The 21,704-nt window shown below is 45.6% G+C and overlaps 1 protein-coding gene across 18 annotated transcripts in view; it reads left to right on the top strand.

Moving 5' to 3' along the window:
- Abcc5 (ATP-binding cassette, sub-family C (CFTR/MRP), member 5) overlaps window positions 1–21,704 on the top strand; it is a 95,126-nt gene that overhangs the window by 51,655 nt on the left and 21,767 nt on the right. For 14 of the 18 annotated variants that reach the window (XR_384568.1, XR_001781830.2, XR_001781832.2 and 11 more), the window contains 9 exons: window positions 2,555–2,654; window positions 5,564–5,748; window positions 6,204–6,350; window positions 6,603–6,732; window positions 8,808–8,961; window positions 9,041–9,169; window positions 10,613–10,799; window positions 12,503–12,592; window positions 17,216–17,405. Coding sequence is in view for 9 of the 18 variants with exons in the window: in NM_013790.2 (NP_038818.2) it covers window positions 2,555–2,654; window positions 5,564–5,748; window positions 6,204–6,350; window positions 6,603–6,732; window positions 8,808–8,961; window positions 9,041–9,169; window positions 10,613–10,799; window positions 12,503–12,592; window positions 17,216–17,405 (1,312 nt within the window). In the remaining 9 variants the exon portion in view is untranslated. The remainder of the gene's footprint in view (window positions 1–2,554; window positions 2,655–5,563; window positions 5,749–6,203; window positions 6,351–6,602; window positions 6,733–8,807; window positions 8,962–9,040; window positions 9,170–10,612; window positions 10,800–12,502; window positions 12,593–17,215; window positions 17,406–21,704) is intronic. The other 4 variants (XR_384569.1, XR_001781831.2, XR_001781835.2 and 1 more) reach the window with 1 other exon arrangement.

The raw sequence follows: 21,704 nt of genomic DNA, 5'->3' as shown, positions 1-21,704 counted from the left end.
CTCTGTGGACATACAAGTAAACAAGGGGTCAGTCAGGGAGGGGAGTTACATACTGTGTGTGTTTGGAAATAATTCATGGTGTCTTGGATCCTGATTTGGCGCTGAGGTTATTGGGTTAAATACTTTAGATACCATATTATTAGACATTTTATTAGAGTTATATGGCCAAATACGATCCTTTCCCACTCTCAGAGAGGAGAAAATGGGCTCAAGTGAGCTAAGCAGCTTGCTGACAGGACAGTTCAGTTCTCCAGTTTGTTGTGTTTGCGTCCACCTCCCCTGCAGCACCCAGAGGTGTCGGCTTTCAGCCCATCACAGGAACTCCAAGCTAGACAGACTCAGCGTGGAGCAGTCCCAGAGGACATGCTTCCTTCCTGTCAGTGCCCCTCTCGCCTAGGGTCCCGGAGTGAAGTAGGCTGGGCTTGGAGGTTGCTGCAGGATGTTCCCCGGCCTCCCTCTCCTGTCACCTCAGTGGTTTGTTTTTGCAGTATCCCATGCAGTGCAGCTCACTGTTGCTTAACTGGCTGGTTAGACCTTGTGGTAGACTTCCTGCCTTGCTGGGATTACCAGTGACATCCCAAGAGACACTGCGGTACAGATTTAAGTTTTCCTCCTCCTCCTCCTCCTCCTCCTCTTCTTCTTCTTCTTTTTTTTTTTTTTTTTTGGTTTTTCGAGACAGGGTTTCTCTGTGTAGCCCTGGCTGTCCTGGAACTCACTCTGTAGACCAGGCTGGCCTCAAACTCAGAAATCCGCCTGCCTCTGCCTCCCAAGTGCTGGGATTAAAGGCGTGTGCCACCACGCCCAGCTTCAGATTTAAGTTTTATGGTCTGCTATGACTTCTGGAAAGCTTTGCACTCTTCAGATTGTTGCCTTGTCTTTGTAAACTTGGAGAGGAAAATCAGAGGGAGAGAAACTAAAATACTGAATTGTCCAAGGAGCAAAAAATAGATACTGAACCGCTGGACTGTTTGGCTGGAGAGAATGCTTTCTGGATGTCACTTGTGGGGCTAGTAGGATGGTTCAGCGGATGGTGACACTGGCTCTGCAAGCCTGGCCACCTGAGTTCAATTCCCAGAACCCACAGAGTTGTCCTGACCTTCACACGTCTGAACCCCGACACACGCATCACAGTGGTTGCTTACAGTTGCTGCCTTTAGTAATACGTAATACATTTATCCCAGAAAGTAGTCCACAGAAGGTAATATCATTTCAGACAGTGCATTTACTCATGGACTATATGAAATATATTTAGAGCCTTATCTTCTGTCCCAGATTTAGCTCTATATAGATTTCATATTTTTAAATTTTCACTGTGTGTTTAGAAAGTCTAGTTGGCAAGCCTGCTGGGGGTATGCTATATCATGTAAAATGGAATTCAGTGACCTATATGGAGGAAATTTTCTAAAAATATAACAGGGCCTTGGCAAATGTAACAGGAAAGCATTTAATGGTTTTATGGGGGTCATTTGTTTGTTTGATGAATGGTCACTGATTCCCTCTGGGCCTTGTTCTGGGTGGTACTGAGTAGGGGACCTTCAGTGAGAACACCTCTGCCTTTGGTGGATGTTAGGTGTTGTAGGGCAGACCGGTGCTTTTCTGCTCTCACAGGTAACTAATCAGATACTGCAGTGTGCTGACAGAGTACTGAGGGCACATGTGAGCTTTTTGCAGGGGATGTAGGTCACCTTACACAAACTGAACACATCCGGGTAGGGACAGCTTTGACTAAGATTGAAAGGAGGAGGGGAAGAGGGCACAGCAGCGGGAAGTTGAACTGTGGCTAAGGAATGATGTGAAGTCCCGTGGCTGCTGAGTAGAGCCATGGGAAGCCACGAAACGGGAAAGGACCCGACAGCCCACCAGTGCAGAGTGCAAAAGCAAGCAGACAAGTTTGGGGTTCTGTGGTTGCAGAGGGAGAAAGTGGCAGGTCAGAGATGCAGGAATGGATGACTGCAATGTGACTTTATCACCTGGACAAATTAGAGGACAATGTAATAAACTCTTTGTTTTGAGAGGTTAGGTCTCGACCAGCTTAGTGGACAATAAACAGGATAGGAATGTGGATTGCAAAAAATTTAAGAGATTGTTAGTACAGGAAATTAGTGTAGATTATTGTAGGACGTTGTCTTAAGAAAGCAGGTGTGTGCCGGGCGTGGTGGCACACGCCTTTAATCCCAGCATTTGGGAGGCAGAGGCAGGCGGATTTCTGAGTTCGAGGCCAGCCTGGTCTACAAAGTGAGTTCCAGGACAGCCAGGGCTACACAGAGAAACCCTGTCTCGAAAAACCAAAAAAAAAAAAAAAAAAAAAAAAAAAAAAAACCAAGAAAGCAGGTGTGTGGGCACAGTGTCTGCCTGTGATCCCACCACTCAGGAGACTGAGATAGATCAGGGTCAGTGTAGGCCTGACACAGATGCTTAGTATCAAAAAATAAATAAGAACTTGGATGTGTCACAGTTTTGTTATTACTCAATAAATGCTTCTCTAGTGTGGGTCCTGTAGACATTCATCTGAATGAACATCTTATGACTGGAATTTTTTTTCTTATGTTATTAGATTAATTCGAAAAAGGAAGCTACTGGTTCACAAAAATCACAAGACAAGGGCCCTAAGCCAGGGTCAGTGAAGAAGGAGAAGGCGGTGAAGTCGGAGGAAGGTAAGGACATTTTTGACAGGTTTATCAGGAAAAATGCCACATGGAGATAATGCTTCCTGTCACTGTGTTACATTTCTAGAATAACAAAGTTCCGAGATAATTTAGGTGTGGGACCTTGGGTGTGCTCAAACAAGGGAAGTTAGCTGACCTCTGATCCTTTGCCTTTTCTTCATGCAAGGAATGGAGTCCGCTGTGGGTAATTAGTGCTGAATCATCCTGAGTCAGCCTGCTGACCCTCCCTCCCTTCCTCCCTCCCTTCTGGTCACCTCTGTACTTACTTTGGTGTCCTGAGCAAGAACTGATTGTCTTAGCTGAAGGACAGGTCCAGTGTCTAGCAGAAGTCTCTGGATTGAGGGTCAGGATCCTAGGGGAGTCTCTCCCGCCACAGAGCAGATCAAGGTGGTATTTCTTGAGATGTGCAGAGCATTGTTCTTGGTTTCTGTTTAAATGCTGTGCATTGGGCATCCTGGGGTTCTAGGACTGTATCTGGTTATCAAATGCAGCCTTTGGTGTAGTGGGGAATTTTTATATGTCTGAAGCTATTTTTCCATGTCTAAAAGGCATTTTTTTTACTATGTTTATTACAGTTGGAGTCACAGTTAAAGCTCGAGTTAATAAAGCCGAGTTCTTTGTTTTCAGAGTCTGTGCTAGACCAGTAGGCTTATTGCCTGGTCCTGGCAGTGTTTGCAGAGAATTCTACACAAGTTCCAGGCGGCAGTTTTCTTTCTTGGACTTCTTACCAGATTGGGGTCTGAGAGACTGTTTGTATGATATAGGCATTTTCATGGCTGTGAGTCTGAAGCATACATCACCTTTGAAATCAGAAGAAAATGCAGTTTGTTTAATGATCTCTTTACTGAATCACCTCCTTACCTTATAACTGGAATTTTTAGGATTAAAGCCTGGGTTCTATAGCACCAATAAATGGTTCAGCCAACAGTCCTGAGTTTACCAGGTAATGATGAAAATCAAGAGAGAACATTTATTCAATGTGACTGCCTTTGGAAGGGGTACGGATAACGGGGTCCAGTGACCCCAAGTTCACTTGTAGTGGCCTGACATGAGCTTTAGGATTAAATAGAGGAATACCTGGGCACATGGTTTGCACAATAAAGCAATTCTAGTCAGAGTGCTTCTTGCCCGTCCTGGTTCTCAGGTGATCTGCCTGTTTTTACAAGATGGTCCAGGGTACAACCCTGCTTGTTGGATAATTACTGTCCTGGGTGGGAACTACCTGCCTCCTTGTGAGGTTTGTGACTTATGTTATGTATGGGTCTGGGGTTGTTCAGAGATTCACCAGTCTGACCAAGAATAATTTTAACAAAGAGGCTTTTTATTTAGATACTAGCCTGCTGGGACTATAGCATCCAGCGCTGGGATTCCCAGGGTGCAGCATCAAGTCACAAGAAATCAGAGGGCTGGAGAGATGGCTCAGTGGTTAAGAGCACTGACTGCTCTTCCAGAGATCCAGAGTTCAATTCCCCGCAACCACATGGTGGCTCACAACCATTTGTAATGGGACCCAATGCCCTCTTCTGGTGTGTCTGAAGACAGCTACAGTGTACTCATTTACATAAACAAAGAAATAAATAATTTAAAGAAAAAAGAAAAGAAAGTTAGTTATACAGGCAAAGAAAGTTACATTGCATTTATGTGCAGGCACACATCCTGCAAGTGAAAGGCCACATTCTGTTTAAGTTTAAGCACACACTTTTGCAGAAGCCAGGTTAACCTTCTGCATAACAATTTTGTTAGAAAGATAAGAATAGCCCTTAACATTCTAGGAAGCTTCCTCCCTTTGGCCCAGTGTAGCTTTTAGGTTAGAGCTGAGTGATAAAGAGAAAAGGCAAGGAAAGGACCTGACTGCTTCTGGGTGTGCTGTAGGAGCAAGTTTATTATAGATAAAAAAGAGACCGCCAGAGGCAGACATGTCTGAGAGAGTCCAGAGTGGTCGTGACTCTGAACCAAGTGAGAGGGAATGAGGAGAGGGACAGGAGAGGGAAGAGAGGGGAGCCAGGAGCACCCAGGAGGCCGAAGCTACAAAAGGGGTGAATAACAAAAATGCCTGGATTAGACTGGGAAGAACCTCTGGGGGATGGGCAGCCTCACTCCTGGGCTTGAGAGTTCAGGGTCGAGAGTGGGGTGTGCCATCTGTACCCTGTAACAGGTAAGGGACTGAGGGGTACAGAACTTGGAGGCCAGGTCTGCTTTGATGTATTAAATAGGCACCTCAGCCACTTCCCTGGGTTTGAAAACTTACCAAGAGGTAATTTTGTTTTATAGACTTCTTAAGCACAGTGATTGAAACGTAAAACATCATATTAGCTATTGCATGAAGGTTTAGGAAAGTGGCCTACTGTTTCGCTGGCCTGGCCTGCAAACTATGACACTGTCCTCAGTGAGGTCCCTGTGAGACCTCATCTTGTAGATGGTGCTGAAAAAATGTTCAGTGAATGAATGTTTTTGATGGAGAGGAGGCAGTTCTAATCTAGTGTCCTTTGAGGCTAAAGGTTGTTATTCTGCTGCTGTATACATACATGCCTTAGCGTGAGAGGAACAGTCCTATAAAGAGGAAATTCCCTAGACAGGTCAAAGCAATAGAGTTCATCTGGGAAAAACAGATTCACCGTTGGACAGTACCAGACCCAGGTTCTGAAACTTGTGCCAACAATGTGCAGTTGTTCAGAGTAGAGTACAGTGTATGTAACTGGCTCTAACTTACCCAGTTCCTCACTGTCTGGCTTATGCATGTCTTCCCACTGCCCACCAAAGCTGGAGTCTGTGACTAAACTCAGTGTTAAATGGGTCTTTGGGCAGAGTGTAGTGCTTCAGTCACATCCACAGCTTCCCGCAAAGTTTTCTGGCATATTATTCCCGTCTAAGGTCATGTATCTTTTCCTCTTTCCCAGGGCAGCTTGTGCAGGTGGAGGAGAAAGGGCAAGGTTCTGTGCCTTGGTCAGTCTACTGGGTCTACATCCAGGCTGCAGGGGGCCCCTTGGCTTTCCTGGTCATCATGGTCCTCTTCATGCTGAATGTGGGCAGCACTGCCTTCAGCACCTGGTGGCTTAGCTACTGGATCAAGCAAGGAAGCGGGGTGAGATTACACATTGCTGAGAGTTATGTGTCTGATAATGTGGCCTTGCCTCCCTAGTCCCTGACTGTTTTAGAGAAACTCCTAAAAAGAACCCTTAGAAACATCATGGGATACCCTAGTAATGTGCGTAACTTTGTTCTGTGTATCAGTTAAAAGATAATTTAAGGAGAAAAAGCAGTGGACAAAGATGTTCTCAGGTTGGGGAATGGATAAATAATATAGTCTCACAGAACAGAAAAAAAGTCCCCGGGCAACTCTGGGGCTATAGAGCTAGTCAGTAATTAGTGCAGTAGCCAGCTCCTTGTGTCCACCCACTAGAGAAAGAAGTGCCCAGCAAGACTGCCTTGCGTTTGCCATGAGCAGTCCCCTGGTCATTCTCTGTGTCTCTCTCCTTGAGCTGAAAGTGACCTAGTTGTCTCAGGAATCTTACTCCATGGTAACTTACATCCAAACAGAACAGCACAGTGTATCAAGGGAACAGAAGCTTCGTGAGTGACAGCATGAAGGACAACCCCTTCATGCAGTACTACGCCAGCATCTACGCCCTCTCCATGGCAGTCATGCTGATCTTGAAAGCCATTCGAGGAGTTGTCTTCGTCAAGGTATCACCGTGGGTGGGCTGTGGTGCACGCCCTTCCCCAGGTCACAGGAGAGGCTTGGTGTGGCAGATGTGTACAGTAGGGTGGCCCCACTGAAGAATGTGGACCCTGTTAGTCACCGTGACTTCTGACTACTTGTACTTTCCCAGCGTTGGGAATGGATGTCCTGCACAGTGGTCACCTACAGGAGTAGGAAGCAAGCCTTCCTTGGGTACCCGGGTCTCTGGGCCTGATTATTGTGTCTCTGTTCCCCAGGGCACACTGAGAGCCTCCTCCCGGCTCCATGATGAGCTATTCCGAAGGATCCTTAGGAGCCCCATGAAGTTTTTTGATACTACCCCAACAGGAAGGATTCTCAACAGGTTTTCCAAAGACATGGATGAAGGTATCTCTCACTGGTCCTGTCTTACACTCTGGAGTACAACCAGTGCTCGCTGCCTCTGGCCTTTCTGGGTGCCAAACCCCTCAACCCCTCTCTTATCCCCCTAACTGCCCAGTACAAAGAGAGTATGCAGCTTTGTCTCTCCTAAGACAGAGAACAGAGTCTGGCCTTTGCAGCAGTGTTGTGGATATATTTAATCTTAATCAGAGGCTTCTACCTGCCTTTGATCATTCAGTTCCCAGATAAAAGACACACAACTTTATTATTATTTAAGCCTTTATAGCACTCATGCTGGGCAGGCATCTACCCACCTATACTATTAGAATCATTCCTATTGATAACCCCAAGTTATTACTTACTATGTTCCGTCTGGGCTCCTCTTAACTCCAATAGGCAGCCCTCATGGCCATGACGTTAAGACTTTTACCCCATGGTGTCTTCTCTCTCCTCTCTTTCCTTGCAGTCTCATCTGACCCCAAGCCCAGGATCCCCAAACCTGGCTTATGTTTCTTCTGTTCAATTATTGGCTGTTGGCATCTTTAACCAGTAATTTTAAATCAAGGAGCAAGGTCACATTGTATGTGTGATTCTCTCATTCCTCAAGGGTCCCAAGCAACCAGGCTTTGGGGGCCAGTACTTATCATTACAATATGTATCAAAACACATCAGCAGTATTTTGCCTGAGTTCTCTTTCTGCCAATCTAACTTGAACACAAGGACAGAGAGTTGAGCGAGCAGAGGGGCTTTGGAAGGGATATCTGCAGTCCCAGAGCACAGCTTCTGGTGGGCTTCTTGTGTGCAGCACTGTCTGTGCCAGCACCAGAACTCATTGCATCTGGCAGTGAACAGCACTGGGTGCTTTATGTACCTGCCCTAATTCACACAACAGCTCTGTGAGGCATCTGTTGTTTCACCCATCCAGTACAGAAGAAGGTTATATCCAGAAAGATTAAGTAGTTTGCCCAAGATCATACAGCTATTGGGTGACCAGGTTGGGAATTGGGCTCAGATTTGTTCCCTCAAAGTTAGTTTTATCTATTTCCTGCACAGTGGTCAACCTCAGGAGGAGCTTGTTTGAGGGGTCAGTAAGCCAGTGGAAGGCTATGGCCCGAGGTAAAAGGAACCAGGAGCAGGCTCGGTACCAGAACTGGTGCATAACATGTTCCAACTTCTGGACACATGTTAGGCTCATTGTGCACATTTGCACAGACACATGCATCTCAGACATGCAAACACACATATGCACATATACACACATGTACATGCATGCACATACAGAGACACAAGACACATACTCTCAAACATGCATACCTGTACACACAGAGGCACAGAACACACATGCATGTACATACAGATACACACACAAACACACACACACACACACACACACACACACACACACACACACACAAAGATAAAAGAGCTAGACCTGTTGGTTCAGTCCTTGCACTGGAGTCTGAGGTGGAAGGATTGTGGTTTTCATGAAGATACCTTCGCCCAAAGAAGGGGGTGGAGGGAAAGAGCTAAAAAGAGGAGATGCTACTGTTGAAGGTTCTGTAGTCTTTAATGATTACGTATTTTTCAGTTTTTCCTGTGGTGGTAAGAAGATAGATTATCTTTGTTTTCCCCAAGTATGTTATTATGTTGACATATAATACTTTATAGTGGAGAACTGTTTAGCAAGAGTAGGAGAAACTGACCCAAAAAGAGAAGGTGGAAGAGGAAGACCACTCACAGGAAAGTGAGAGCAATTGGGTTTGTTTTTCCTTCATAAAATGTTGACGTTAATATACAGACCTCAGGAGTTTCATAAAGTTTTCAAAAAACAAAAACAGAGCCGGGCATGGTGGCACACACCTTTAATCCCAGCACTCAGGAGGCAGAGGCAGGCAGATTTCTAAGTTCGAGGCCAGCCTGGTCTACAAAGTGAGTTCCAGGACAGCCAGAGCTATACAGAGAAACCCTGCCTCGAGAAAAACAACAACAAAAAAAACAAAAACCCAAAAGCCTATTAAGCTCCATTTTTCTTGTTTGTGGGATCCAAGAGTCTGAAACTTGTTCTCTTGTGGTCTGTGCAGTGGATGTGCGGCTGCCGTTCCAGGCTGAGATGTTTATTCAGAATGTAATCCTGGTGTTCTTCTGTGTTGGAATGATTGCTGGAGTCTTCCCATGGTTCCTCGTGGCGGTGGGGCCTCTCCTCATCCTCTTCTCACTTCTCCACATTGTCTCCAGGTAAGTAGGGTGTGTTCAGGGAGAGAGGGGGCCATGGCTGCTGTCTTCCTGCTGTGACTCAGAACCCATTCTCTCCCAGGGTCCTGATTCGTGAGCTAAAGCGGTTGGACAATATCACGCAGTCTCCTTTCCTCTCCCACATCACGTCTAGCATTCAGGGCCTGGCCACCATCCATGCCTACAACAAAAGGCAGGAGTTTTTACACAGGTCAGTGCTGCTGGGGGCCAAAGGTTTCGGAGGGTAACTGGCGTCTCTAAGTTAGAATGACCTCAAGGGGCCATTCAGGGCCAAAGCTTGGGATGGAAAAGCTCATCCCCAAAAGTATTACTGATGCAGTGGAACTGTCTCTGACTGAAACTCAGCCACTTGCTAAGACCTTTTCTGAGAAAACTAGAAGATAGAATCACAGCCCAGGAGACAAACGTGGATATATGACATGCTTCCTTTGAGAATGTATGTGTGTATGTTTAGATATCTCCGAAAGGATGTGTAAGAAAAAGTAGCTGTCTGTGGAAAGAGGAACTGGGTACCCAGAAATTGGTAAGAAAAGACTGACTTTTTGTAGTGAGCTTTCTAAAACGTCAAGGGCTGTGTAGTTTGTATAGCACTTGCTCTACGAGCATGAGGACTGGGGGCCTTCGAACCCATGCAATTGCCAGATGGGCATGGCAGCTCACCTGTGATTTCAGCCTTGAAAGGCTAAGACACAAGATCCCAACAGTGAGCTGGTGAGGTAGACTAGCCGTGTGGGCCAGCTCTAAGTTTGGTTGAGAGACCTTGCCTTAGTAAATAAGGTGGAAGTTTCCTCATGCCTTCACAAGCACACGTGTACACACATGCCACTCTGCACGCGGACACACGAAAAAACTCTTTAAATTCTCCCTCCCCCTCCCCCTCCCCCTCTGTGTGTGTGTGTGTGTGTGTGTGTGTGTAATAAATTTAATGAATGTATGTACCCTGCATGTGTGCAGAAACCCTGGGAGGCCAGGAGAGGGCATTAAGTACTCTGGAACTGTATATAGCTACATGTGGTTGTGAGCTGCCTTGTGTGGAGTCCCTTTGCAAGGACAGTACTCTGAGCTATCTCTCCAGCCCCTAGGCTTTTTGCTTTTTTAAAAGACATGGTCTCGGTGAGTATGTCTTTAATCCCAGTTCTTGGAAGGCAGAGGCAGGAGGATCATTGTGAATTTGAGGCTAGCCTGGTTCACAAATCAAGTCCAACAACAGCCAAGGCTACACAGAGAAACCATAGCTGGGGTGTGGGGGTATGGAGAGGAAGACGTGGTCTCACTATGTTGCCCTGGCTGGTTTGAAACTCTGTATTTAGTCCAGGCTGGCCTCAAACTCACAGAGGCCCACCTGCCTCTGCTTCCTAAATACCGAGATAGAAGGTGTGCACCTCCACATCTTGTCCTCCCTAACATTTCTAGTGTGGGTTTTAGTGTTTTCCAAAGGGTAACTAACACTCGATCACCCTGTGTGTGTCCTCCTGTGTGTGCAGCCCATGTTTCTGAAGCTGCCAGGTAATTCTGTGGTTGAAGATCTGAAAGTACTTGCCCTGGACTCTGATCCACTGGCGGGTTGACAGCAGCCCATGCGGGGGGGGTGTGTGGCTCTGTTTATCCTTTTGCCATTTCCTCTTCCTCACAGGTATCAGGAGCTCCTGGATGACAACCAGGCTCCCTTTTTCCTGTTCACCTGTGCAATGAGGTGGCTGGCAGTGCGGCTGGACCTCATCAGCATTGCCCTGATTACCACCACTGGCCTGATGATTGTTCTCATGCATGGACAGATCCCTTCAGCCTATGCGGGGCTTGCCATCTCCTACGCTGTGCAGGTCAGTTGTGGGCACTTGACGAGGGAAGAGGGTTGGGGAGGAGAATTAGAATTAAAATAATCTGCTATGTGTATTAAATACATGTGTTTGTTCGTTTTAAGAGTCTCACTTTTTAACCTTGGCTCTCCTAGAACTCACTAATGTAGACCAACCTAGCCTTGAACTCAGAAATAAATCTGCCTGCCTCAGCCTTCTGAGTGTTGGGATTAAAGCTGTATGCCACCATGCCTAGCACAGAAATATTCAATACCAGTAGTTGGGAGGCAGAGACAATGGGATCCCGATGATTTGAGACCAGACTTGCATACATAGCAAGTTCCAGGACAGCCAAGTAGGACCCTGTCTCAGAAAAAGGAAAGAAAAGAAATACACATTATCCTCTAAGGAAACACATGAAAGTGTGCCTGTAGGTGTGCTCACCGCCGTTTCATCGCTGGGACCTTCATACTTTCCTGAGTAGTGTACCAGCTTCCATTTGCTGCTCACTGTGCTTTCTGTTTAGAATCCTTTTTCTCCCAATGTGATAAATAAGCAGAAGCCGCTCATCCCGAGGGATGATTGAAGGACCTCAAATAGCTCCAAACGAGTCTGTGAATTTGACCACTGACTATTTAAAGGTGTTTGACATCAGTCCACACAAGTAATTTCTATCAATTTTTTGGGAGTGAGGGGGGTTGGAGACAGGGTTTCTCTGTGTAGCCCTGGCTGTCCTGGAACTCACTTTGCAGACCAGGCTGGCCTCGAACTCAGAAATCCGCCTGCCTCTGCCTCCCGAGTGCTGGGATTAAAGGCGTGCGGCACCACGCCCGGCTTCTATCAAATTTTAAAAGTGTTATTGGAGCTGTATTATATTTTAGAGAGGCATGAGCTGAAATACTTAACTATATCATGGTAGTGTTAGGGTTCTGCTCCACAGAATGGAGTGGAACCGTTGGGAATGTACGTGAAGCAGCATTGACTATAAATGGATTATGTATTCAGGGAACATTCTGGCTCCCAGGAGTTATTATACTATCATACTGTTGTGTGATATTTTTTTTCTTTGAGACAGGGTTTCTCTGTGTAGCTCTAGCTGTCCTGGAATTCACTCTGTAGACCAGGCTAGCCTCAAACTTAGAAGTCCACCTGCCTCTGCCTCCCAAGTGCTGGGATTAAAGGCGTAAGCCACCACCACCCGGCCTGTTATGTGATTTTTGGCTGTTTTGTTTGTTTTTAAACATATTGCAAAGATAAAAATAAGGCAAATGAACTCCAAAGAGGGTGTCTTTGTGCATGCCCAGGCTTCTGTCTAGACTCACCAGCTGGCTGTGTGCCACACAGTCTTCTAAGGTGCACAGGGCTGTGCTGTCTCTTACAGCACTTCCTGGAAGTGTTTTCCCTACTTGCTTACAGGTTGGACTGTCCGTGTGTTCTGGTTGCCAGTAACAGGCTGAGGGTGGTTCAGCGGTTACACAGCTTAAGACATGTGTTACTGGAAACCAAGAGCACAAAAGCATGGTGCACCAGTGTGACTCGGTGCTGTGTTCTATGAGGGTATTGGGTGTGGTGTTAAGTGCAAGACAACCACTGAGGCTGGAGACTTCATGCTGCATGTGTGGGCGCTGGTTGGATCTGTGTGGCGGCTGCAGGTTTAGGAAGCGCCCTCTGCCTGCTCGCCCTGTACTGACACGGCTTCTCTCTTCGCTCCTGTCTCTTACTTTCAGTTAACTGGACTATTCCAGTTCACCGTCAGACTGGCATCGGAGACAGAAGCACGGTTCACTTCCGTGGAGAGGATCAACCACTATATCAAGGTCAGGATGCTGCAGGCCTTTCTGGCTCCTTTTGGAGTTCTTTTGTTCTTTCTGTCCTGAATGTGGGTGAGGAGCCTCACTTTCTCTACCTGTCTCATCCCCACTTCTGAGGCTCAGCAGTCTCAACCTTAAGAGTTCCTGAAGAACTGGCTGCTTTCTAGAGTTAAACGTGTCACACTCAGAAACCTTGTTTTTCAGTTAAGCTAATGTAACATTGTTGGGGCGGGCCAGAGGCTCACATGTCCGGTTTCGAGCCTGGAAGGCATCTTGGAATCTGGAAGAGAAGAGGGAACCTAGGCTGGTTGAGAAATAATGAAACCAAGACATGCTAGTCTGCTCAAGGTTCAAATTTTTAATGGCGGACATGCTTTATAAAAGAGGGGGGAAAGTCCATTCCCGCCAATTCATCCTTGGAGCGGGTGTAATCTCTAGAATAGCTCTGGGGGGCCTCTCATCAGGTAGCAGTATCTTGAAGAAGAACAGTGGCAGTGGCAGAACAATAGGGTGATCTAGGCAGGAAGGCTCCACCCTACATAATCTCCTTAGTGGCAGCAAGGTCAGGTTCTAGATAGCCTGCTTCAGGCTTATGGGAGACTACATAACATTTTCCTTATACTCATTAAAACCATACACCATTTTCTATACTTAATTTTTTTTTTTTACTTTTATTTGAGATTGTGTTTTAGTTACAGTATTTCTGCCTCCCTCTCTTCCGTCCACCCCCCCTACTCCCTTTATGCCCCTCCCCACTCTCTCTCAAGTTCACGGTCCCTTTCTCCATCAATTGTAATTGCATGCGTATATATTTTTTCCCCAAATACAGCTTTGCGTTATGTATGTAGCTGTATTGTCAGGGAAGAGGCACCCAGGTAAGTTCCAGCTCAGGGCTCTCTCTTGGGCCCTGTCTCTGAAGTATAAACCATACGTCATTTTCATTCTTAATCTGGTCTAGTTGAGTTCATACAGTGTCGCTTGTATGTATGTATGTATGTATGTATGTATGTATGTATGTATGTTTTCAGGGCTGCCTGACTGGCTGGCAGTACGGGAAGAGTACCAGCTGCGTGCTCTTCCCTGGGAGGGCCTCCTCCCCCACTTCCAGCTTTTTCAGCTGCCGTAGTGCTTCGTGCAGGCCTGAGGCTTTCAGTGCCTTTCCTGTGGAGTTTGGCCTGTGCACTGGTGTCCTCCTTGTTCAGCTCATGTTTGGGGAGCCATGTTACTGAGACCTTATGGGGGTTGCTTCTGAAATTACTAGGAGACACAATCTCACAGCCAAGTTTCTGGTCCTCTGGCTGCTACAGCCTCCCTGCCCCTCTTCTACAATGTTCCCCAGCCTTAGGTTTGGAAGGAAGTATTTTGTAGCTGCATCCTCAGGGAACGGGCATTCGGGTCAGTTTCAGCTCAGGGGGCTCTGGGCCCTGCTTCTGAAGTAAATTAAAGAATAAAGTAAAATATGTTATTTGAATATATAGTCTGGACTAATTCCTTGACTAAGGATGGCCGCCAGGATCCCTTGCTGAACCTTTGATGGAGATTAGTATAGGATGAAATTTAAAGTGGAAATTCTTCCTAACCTGGAGAAAATAATCGATAACCCAAATGATCTCCACTGAGACCTGTTAAGTTTACTCAACAACCTTTAAATACAATAACTGAGCAGCTATTCCTAACACTGTGCTATCTAACCACTTCCCAGCCACACACCTGAGTTATTGCAGTGTGAGTTGCCCTGACTTGCTCTGCTACATATGTGTTCTCATGGCGGATTCTCTGGCTGACTCTTCCTCACACCTGATCTCATGATCTCCTTTCTCCCCCTGCCTCCTGGCCCTTCTCCTGGATCCTTACAAGCTTCTCTCTAGCTCTTCTCCCTGGGTCCCCGACTGGGATTGGGAGTTTAGCCTTTCTCTCTCCTCTGCCTAGTTATTGGCTCTTCAGCCTTTTATTAACCAGTCAGAGATAATTAGGGAGTGTTCTTTAATCCTACAACGAACAGGAGATTCTTCAAATATTCATTACCTTGCCTGTGTCTTGACTGTAACGAAATCAAGGGCACAGAAATCTGCATCTGAATACACAGAGCAGGAGACCAACTGACTAGTGTGGGTCTCCTCTCCTAGACTAAAGTGCTGAGGCCAGAGCCGGCTCGGTGTTAAAGCTGCGTGGTTAACTCTAGTCTGTTCTACCCACAGAAATGAATAGGCTTGGCTGTTACTGAGACTATTGGTTCTTCCCACCCTCCCCCTGCAGCCTCTCAGTCTTGCCTTGAGGTTTGTCTTGCTCAAGTCCTCCCTGCAACTCTTCAAGCAGTTTTATGTAGAAAGAAGTATTGCAGGGCTAGTGGAGACTGCATGTTTCTCAAGATCACCTCTTCTGTAAGCCACCCTGAGGATCACTGCATTTGCACCATTACTCACAGGGAAGCAAACACCGCTCGTGGTCTACAAGGCTGATGGTCAGGTGGATTTGCAGAACTCTTCCCATTGAGAACTGTACGTTCTAGCAGATGTAGCTTCACTAATGTGAGAACGAACATCATTGATTATCAGAAGACATCATTTACGTATTTACATTGATACAGGCTCTTTCTGTGTAGCTCAGGCTAGCCAGGAAGTCATGATCTCCTGCCTTAGCCTCCCAAGTGTGGGTTTAGAGGTTCACATATGTGAAGCCATATGTGGTTTACTTAGAAGATTTTTAAAAAATATGCATTTTATGTATTTATTTGGTTAGTTAGTTAGTATTTGTATATGTGTGTGTGTGGTACATATGTCCACATGTAGAGGTCAGAGTATAACCTGTGGGGATTGAGTCCCTCTTTCTAATCTGTCGGTTCCAGGGATTCACTTCAGGCTGTGGAGCATGGCCGCAAGCACCTTCCCCTGCTAAACCGTCTTGCTAGCCTCCGTCAGATATGTTTTCTTTCTTTCTTTTCTTCCTTTTTTTTTTTTTTTTTGAGATAAGGTTTTTTCTTTGTGTAGCCCTGCTGTCCAAAAACTCTGGAACTCACTCTGTAGTCCAGGCAGTCCTTGAACTCAGAGATCTGCCTGCCTCTGCCTCCAGAGTGCTGGGATTAAAGGTTGTATGCACTACCACCACCTGACTTTATCAGGTTTTTCTTTCTTTCTTTCTTTTTTAAGATTTATTTATTTATTTATTTATTTTTATGTGAGTGCACTGTAGCTGTACAGCTGGTTGTGGGCCTTCATGTGGTTGTTGGGAATTGAATTTTTAGGACCTCTGCTTGCTCCAGTTGGCCCCACTTGCTCCAGTCATCTCTGTTCTCTCAGTCTCTGCTTGCTCCCGCCCAAAAAGATTTATTTATTATTGTAAATAAGTAAACTGTAGCTGTCTTCTGACATACCAGAAGAGGGTATCAGATCTCATTATGGATGGTTGTGAGCCACCATGTGGTTGCTGGGATTTGAACTCAGGACCTTCGGAAGAGCAGTCAGTGCTTTTACGCACTGAGCCATCTCTCCAGTCCCAGCTGTTTCTGAAACTTAACAAATGATTATTCTCATAAAAAGTTCAGGTAGCTTTGTGATGTACCTGATAACAGCTGTTCTGCATGTTCAGCTGGTGCGACTTTGTGCAGTGTTGTGGTCTGTGCTGAGCACACGTGTATAATGTAACACTGAGGAACATTGCTCTTGATGAGTCTTTTGCTGGAAGAGAGCAGGATACTAGCTAGACAGTGGAGGGAGAGTGGACGCTGCTCAAACAGTGATTGTTTTGAAGATTGCTTTCCTGATGCCAGTCTGCAACCCAGATTCCTATCCCAGCACAGTCATTCCATTCCTCTACACACACACAAACTCAGTACACACACTCACACGTACACATTCATGCACACTCACACATACACATTCAGGACACACACAGACTCAGACATACACACTCACACACAAACACACACACTCACATGCATACTCCCTTGTGCTTTTCACCTTAGTGGTATGAAGTCAATGACTATTTGCCAGAGAAGTTTTAAAACACTGAGGGATGACTGCTAAAACCAATCACACAGGACGTTCTAACAGCCTTTTAATGTAGGCATGCGTTCCCAGGGCCAGTCCTGCACAGTTTGGAAATGAGGAACTAAAAAGCAGAAATGGCTTGAGTGGGTTGCAATGCCATGCGTAGCGGGTACAGCAGGTCATAATGCTATGGGTGGTACGTGTGGGTCACATGGCCATGGGTGGCAAAGCTAGAATTGCAGTCTGTAGTTCTTAGATTGGCCAACATATTTAGATGTTCAATAAATGTTAAATACCTTACTTCAGTTTTAATTCAGGCCAGTGATGTAGTTCTGTTTCAAGTGGAATATTTTCAGAAGATTCCAGTGAAACTTGTTGAGGGATGGGAAGGCCTCATGTTCCACCCGAAGGTCTTCCTTCTGTCCATGGCAGCAGTGTTGTGCAAGCACGCAGTTGCAGACCGTGGTAGTAGCCATGTTCGTGTCTCAGTCTGATTGGTGGGCTGTGAACATTTACTGTCAAAATATCCTTTTATAGCAGGGTTCAGTGGTGGCAGCCTGGCACCTTGGCTGCCACGCTTGCCCTCTCTGAGAAGCTTTGCTACAACACAGGAATCTGAAGCACTCGCTCGCTCTCTCCTCAGACTCTCTCTTTGGAAGCACCTGCCAGAATCAAGAACAAGGCTCCTCCCCATGACTGGCCCCAGGAGGGAGAAGTAACCTTTGAGAATGCAGAAATGAGATACCGGGAAAATCTCCCTCTGGTCCTTAAGAAAGTGTCCTTCACCATCAAGCCCAAGGAAAAGATAGGCATTGTGGGACGAACAGGGTCAGGTAAGGACTGCTCCGGTCTCTGGAGAAATGTTGGAAGTGATCCAGACTTAATCTTTGGTCATGGCAGCTTGTCAAAGATCACTTTCATCTTTACAAACCAAATTCCTGATACACAAGTCATTATTGTCTCAGGCCCCTTGAAACCAGTTTTCTAAGCTTGCCTTCAGCCTTGCTCTTGGGACAGGCAGAGCTTTCAGTGTGACTTGCTCTCAGTCACAGTCTCAGAACAGAATACTTGAGCATGTGGCAAAGTACAGGAGAAGAAAGCACCGGAACATAGTAAGTACCACAGATAAGCAAGGTCCCCGCAGGCCTACCTAGCTGCTGCATTGTTTGTTGATTCCAGATATGGCAAAGTTAACCAAGATTAGTCATCATAGATCACCCCGTCCACTCGAGACAGTCACATCTCCTTATGTCATGTCTCATTTCTAAAGAAAACAGCCACCATATCATAATATGGCATAACTTAACTATCCCACATACAACTGCAAGCTAGGTATATATTTTAGAATAGGTGGCAGTGTCTCTCGAATGCTTTATCTCTCAGTGTCTTTTAACTTAAATATACTAATAGCCACTAATATTATCTCAGTCTATTATGTTATATTATATGTAAAGAAAATACAAAGATCTGCTTATTGTATGTGTATATGCACAAACAGTCTTAACAAAATAGATTAGAAACACTCATGTCAGATACAGTTTTGTTTTAGCATCTGGTCATGTGTCCTTAGCTGGTATGACTACCTTTCTCTACTAACCAGTCTGTATTCCCTGCTCCCCCAGACAGCAACTCAGCAGGTTTTGGTTCTTTTAGTTGATGAGTGACATATACCTTCATCTCTGAAGGGTCTGAGCCCTTTGTCATCCTACTTAGATTGGGTTATAGTTTTCCATTGACTTTAGTCAGGGCATGGGAACACCCCAAAGGATCTCCTGCCTCCAGACATAATTGTCCTTCCCTCCATTGTGAAGAATTAACCAAATATCCCTCTATAGTCTGGGTCAGTCACCGTTCCTTAACACTGTTGCCCCAGTGGCCAGGGGAAAGCCCAAGCTTCCAGGTTAATAGAAAGCTTGTTGTGTCTCCAGGAACACTCTCCTATCTAAAGCTAAAAATTCTACTCTAGCAGAACTTTTGGAAACAGGGTCACTAGGGGTGTTAATGAGTAGAAACATTCTTTTTCCTACCCCCCTGATTCCTGGACCTGTGAAACAAAACAAAACAAAACAAAACTGTAACACACACACACACACACACTCACACACACACACACACACACACACACACACACACACACGTCTATGATGATGAATCAAAGCATATATCGCCTTCTGGAGAACCCTGTTACCTCTCTTCCAGGCAACTGCCACCTGATGACACTGTATCTACAAAAGGCCATTCCCTTAAGTCTGGACAGATGGGTCAGTAGTTAAGAATACAGTTGCATTTTCAGAACACCAGGGTTCGATCAGGGTTCAATTCTTATCACCCACAGCTCACAACTGTCGATAATTCCAGCTCCAGGGGATCTGGTGCCTTTTTCTGACCTCTGTGGGCACCAGGCACATACATGGTACACATATACATGCTAGTAAAACATTCATAAACATAAGATACATAAAATTATTATTTTTAAAGATTTATTTATTATATGAAAGTACACTGTAGCTGTCTTCAGGCACCCCAGAAGAGGGCATCAGATCTCATTATGGATGGTTGTGAGCCACCATGTGGTTGCTGGGAGTTGGACTCAGGACCTTTGGAAGAGCAGTCAGTGCTCTTAACCACTGAGCCATCTCACCAGCCCCTATTATTATTATTATTATTATTATTATTATTATTTATTATAGTATAGAGTAGAGTTTATTCAGAGCATGGGGAAGGGAGTTAAGAGAGTAGTAGAGGCAGAGAGACTAAAGTCAATGGAAAAGGAGAGAGTAGAGACATAGAAGCTGGCCATGACCATGTGGAGAGAGTGGGGGAGGGTAATGGGGAGAGGGGGTGAGCAGTATTATTTTTAAGAGGCCATTCTCTACTGTTCTTTCAAGCCAGCTTCTTATTAATGGCAGGGAACGTGGAAAGATGGATTTCATGACCATGGACCCACTGTCACACTTCTCAGGTTGTACAGTGAGTTCCTTGGTCAGAAGCAATGCTGTGTAAAATACTGTACCAGTGGATAAGGCGGTCTGTAGTTCATGAATGGTTGTTTTGGAAGAGCATTATGTGCAGAGAAAGAAAACCAATGTGCAGAAACTATCTGTTTCAGTAAAACTAGATCATTGCCCTTTCCAGGAGAAAGTGCTCCAGTGTAGTCAGGTGGTCAACTTTTGACATTAAGTGACTGACTCATAAATCCCCTAGACAGTGGTGTCATGTCAGTGGCTCAGTGTTGGTCTCAGATGCTGGCCAATCTGCCACTCAGCAACAGCTGCAGCCAGGTCATCCTTAGCACGTGAAAGTCCATGTTGTCCAACTCATGCGTAACCTTTATCTCTGCCACCATGGTCACTTTATTAATGGGCCCACTGGGAAAAGACAAGGATGGCCAGGGAGATAAACTGACTGTCTATAGAGTGGTATAGAGTGGTCATCCTGTTTGCTTCATTATTGAACTCCTCTGCTGATGTCACTTTTTTTTTTTTTGCTACAAATCAAGAGTTTTTATTTTTATTTAAAGTTGGTAACTAATATTGGCCACAGAATTGTGACTTAGAACATCCTTAACCTCTCCCAATTTTCTTTTTTTATTAGCTATTTTCCTTATATACATTTCAAATGCTATCCTGAAAGTCCCCTATACCCCCCCCCCACCCTGCTTCCCTTCCCACCCACTCCCATTTCTTGGCCCTGGTGTTCCCCTGTACTGGGGCATATAAAGTTTGCAAGACCAAGGGGCCTCTCTTCCCAATGATGGCCGACTAGGCCATCTTCTGCTACATTTGCAGCTAGAGACAGGAGCCCTTGGGGTTAGTTCATATTGTTGTTCCACCTATAGGGTCGCAGACCCCTTCAGCTCTGATGTCACCTTTTGATGAGCATCTACATGGGACATAAGTATCTTCATATCCTTTGCCCATTTGGAGAAATCCCCAGATGTTTTTCCTCACCAAATTTTCCAATCAGGTTCTTTCCAGGTCCCTGATGACTCAGCCATTCCATTGGCTGCAGCCTATGATTCAGTAATTAATCACACTCCCTCCATTTCTCCTTCCAAGCAAAATCCATGACTATGTATATTAACCAAAGTTCTGCCCACTGTAAAAATGTCCCTTCATTGGTGTCTATCTTAGTAACAGCTCTATTGCTGTGATAAGATGCATAACCAAAGAACCTTACAAAAGAAAACATTTAACTGGTGGTTTGCTTATAGTTTCAGATCATGATCATGATGGCAGGGAACAGGGTGGGAAGCAGGCAGGATGAAGCTGGAGCAATAGCTGAGGGCCAGTCTCATTAAAACTGCCATAGTGTCTCAGCATTGTCCTGGAACGGGATTATAATGCTGTGGCTGATCACTCCTGGTAGTTCTTGTATGATGTACAGAACCATCAGTAAACCAGGCCCTAGTCTTGTCTTCCTTAGTCAGTCCATCATAGGGCACACCCCACAAAGTTATAGGTGTCGGCTTGAGAGCAGAAGGTATTGTAATGGGAGTGGAAGCCATAGGCTTTTGGGCAATTCTTTTCGAGACTGGGTGTCTCTGTGTAACAGCCCTGGCTTTCCTGGAACTTGGTTTGTAGACCAGACTTGGTTTGGAGCCTGCCCAGCCTGGAATGGGCTGAAGTGGGATCCAGAGTTGGACGTAGATTATCAACAGCTGATAATCTCTGGCCTTTAAACTCTCTGTCTGTGCTATATGCTGAAGCTGATTGTTTATAAAAAAAAAATCCTAAAAACTTTCTTGATTATTCTGTGGTTAAAAACCACTGGCTTGGGCGATTAACACTTGTTGCATAGCAGCGAGGAATTAAGTAAAAAAATTATTGCTATTGCTCCCTTCCCTGTCTATCCAGGAAGCCAGAAGCCTCTCTGGCTACCCTGGTTAACTCTTTGTGAACCGAGAGGAAGGAAAGGAAAAGAAATAAAATGCTTTATATAGGCAAATATGCACAGACACATACATTCATGCACCCACACTCTGGCCAGGCTCGACTGTCTGTCTCAATCAACTCCACAACTGTCCATGTATGCTTACATACACACACACACAGGCATCTACACAGGTATGAGAAGACAGACTTACACGTTTGGGTGGATGGATGGGTGGGGCAGCGCTCCCCAAGCCAAAC

The sequence above is a fragment of the Mus musculus genome, chromosome 16 (genome assembly GCF_000001635.26).
Source record: "Mus musculus strain C57BL/6J chromosome 16, GRCm38.p6 C57BL/6J".
Lineage (NCBI taxonomy): Eukaryota > Metazoa > Chordata > Mammalia > Rodentia > Muridae > Mus > Mus musculus.
Note: the sequence above shows the minus strand (reverse complement) of the source record. Positions and strands in the feature narration are given on the sequence as shown.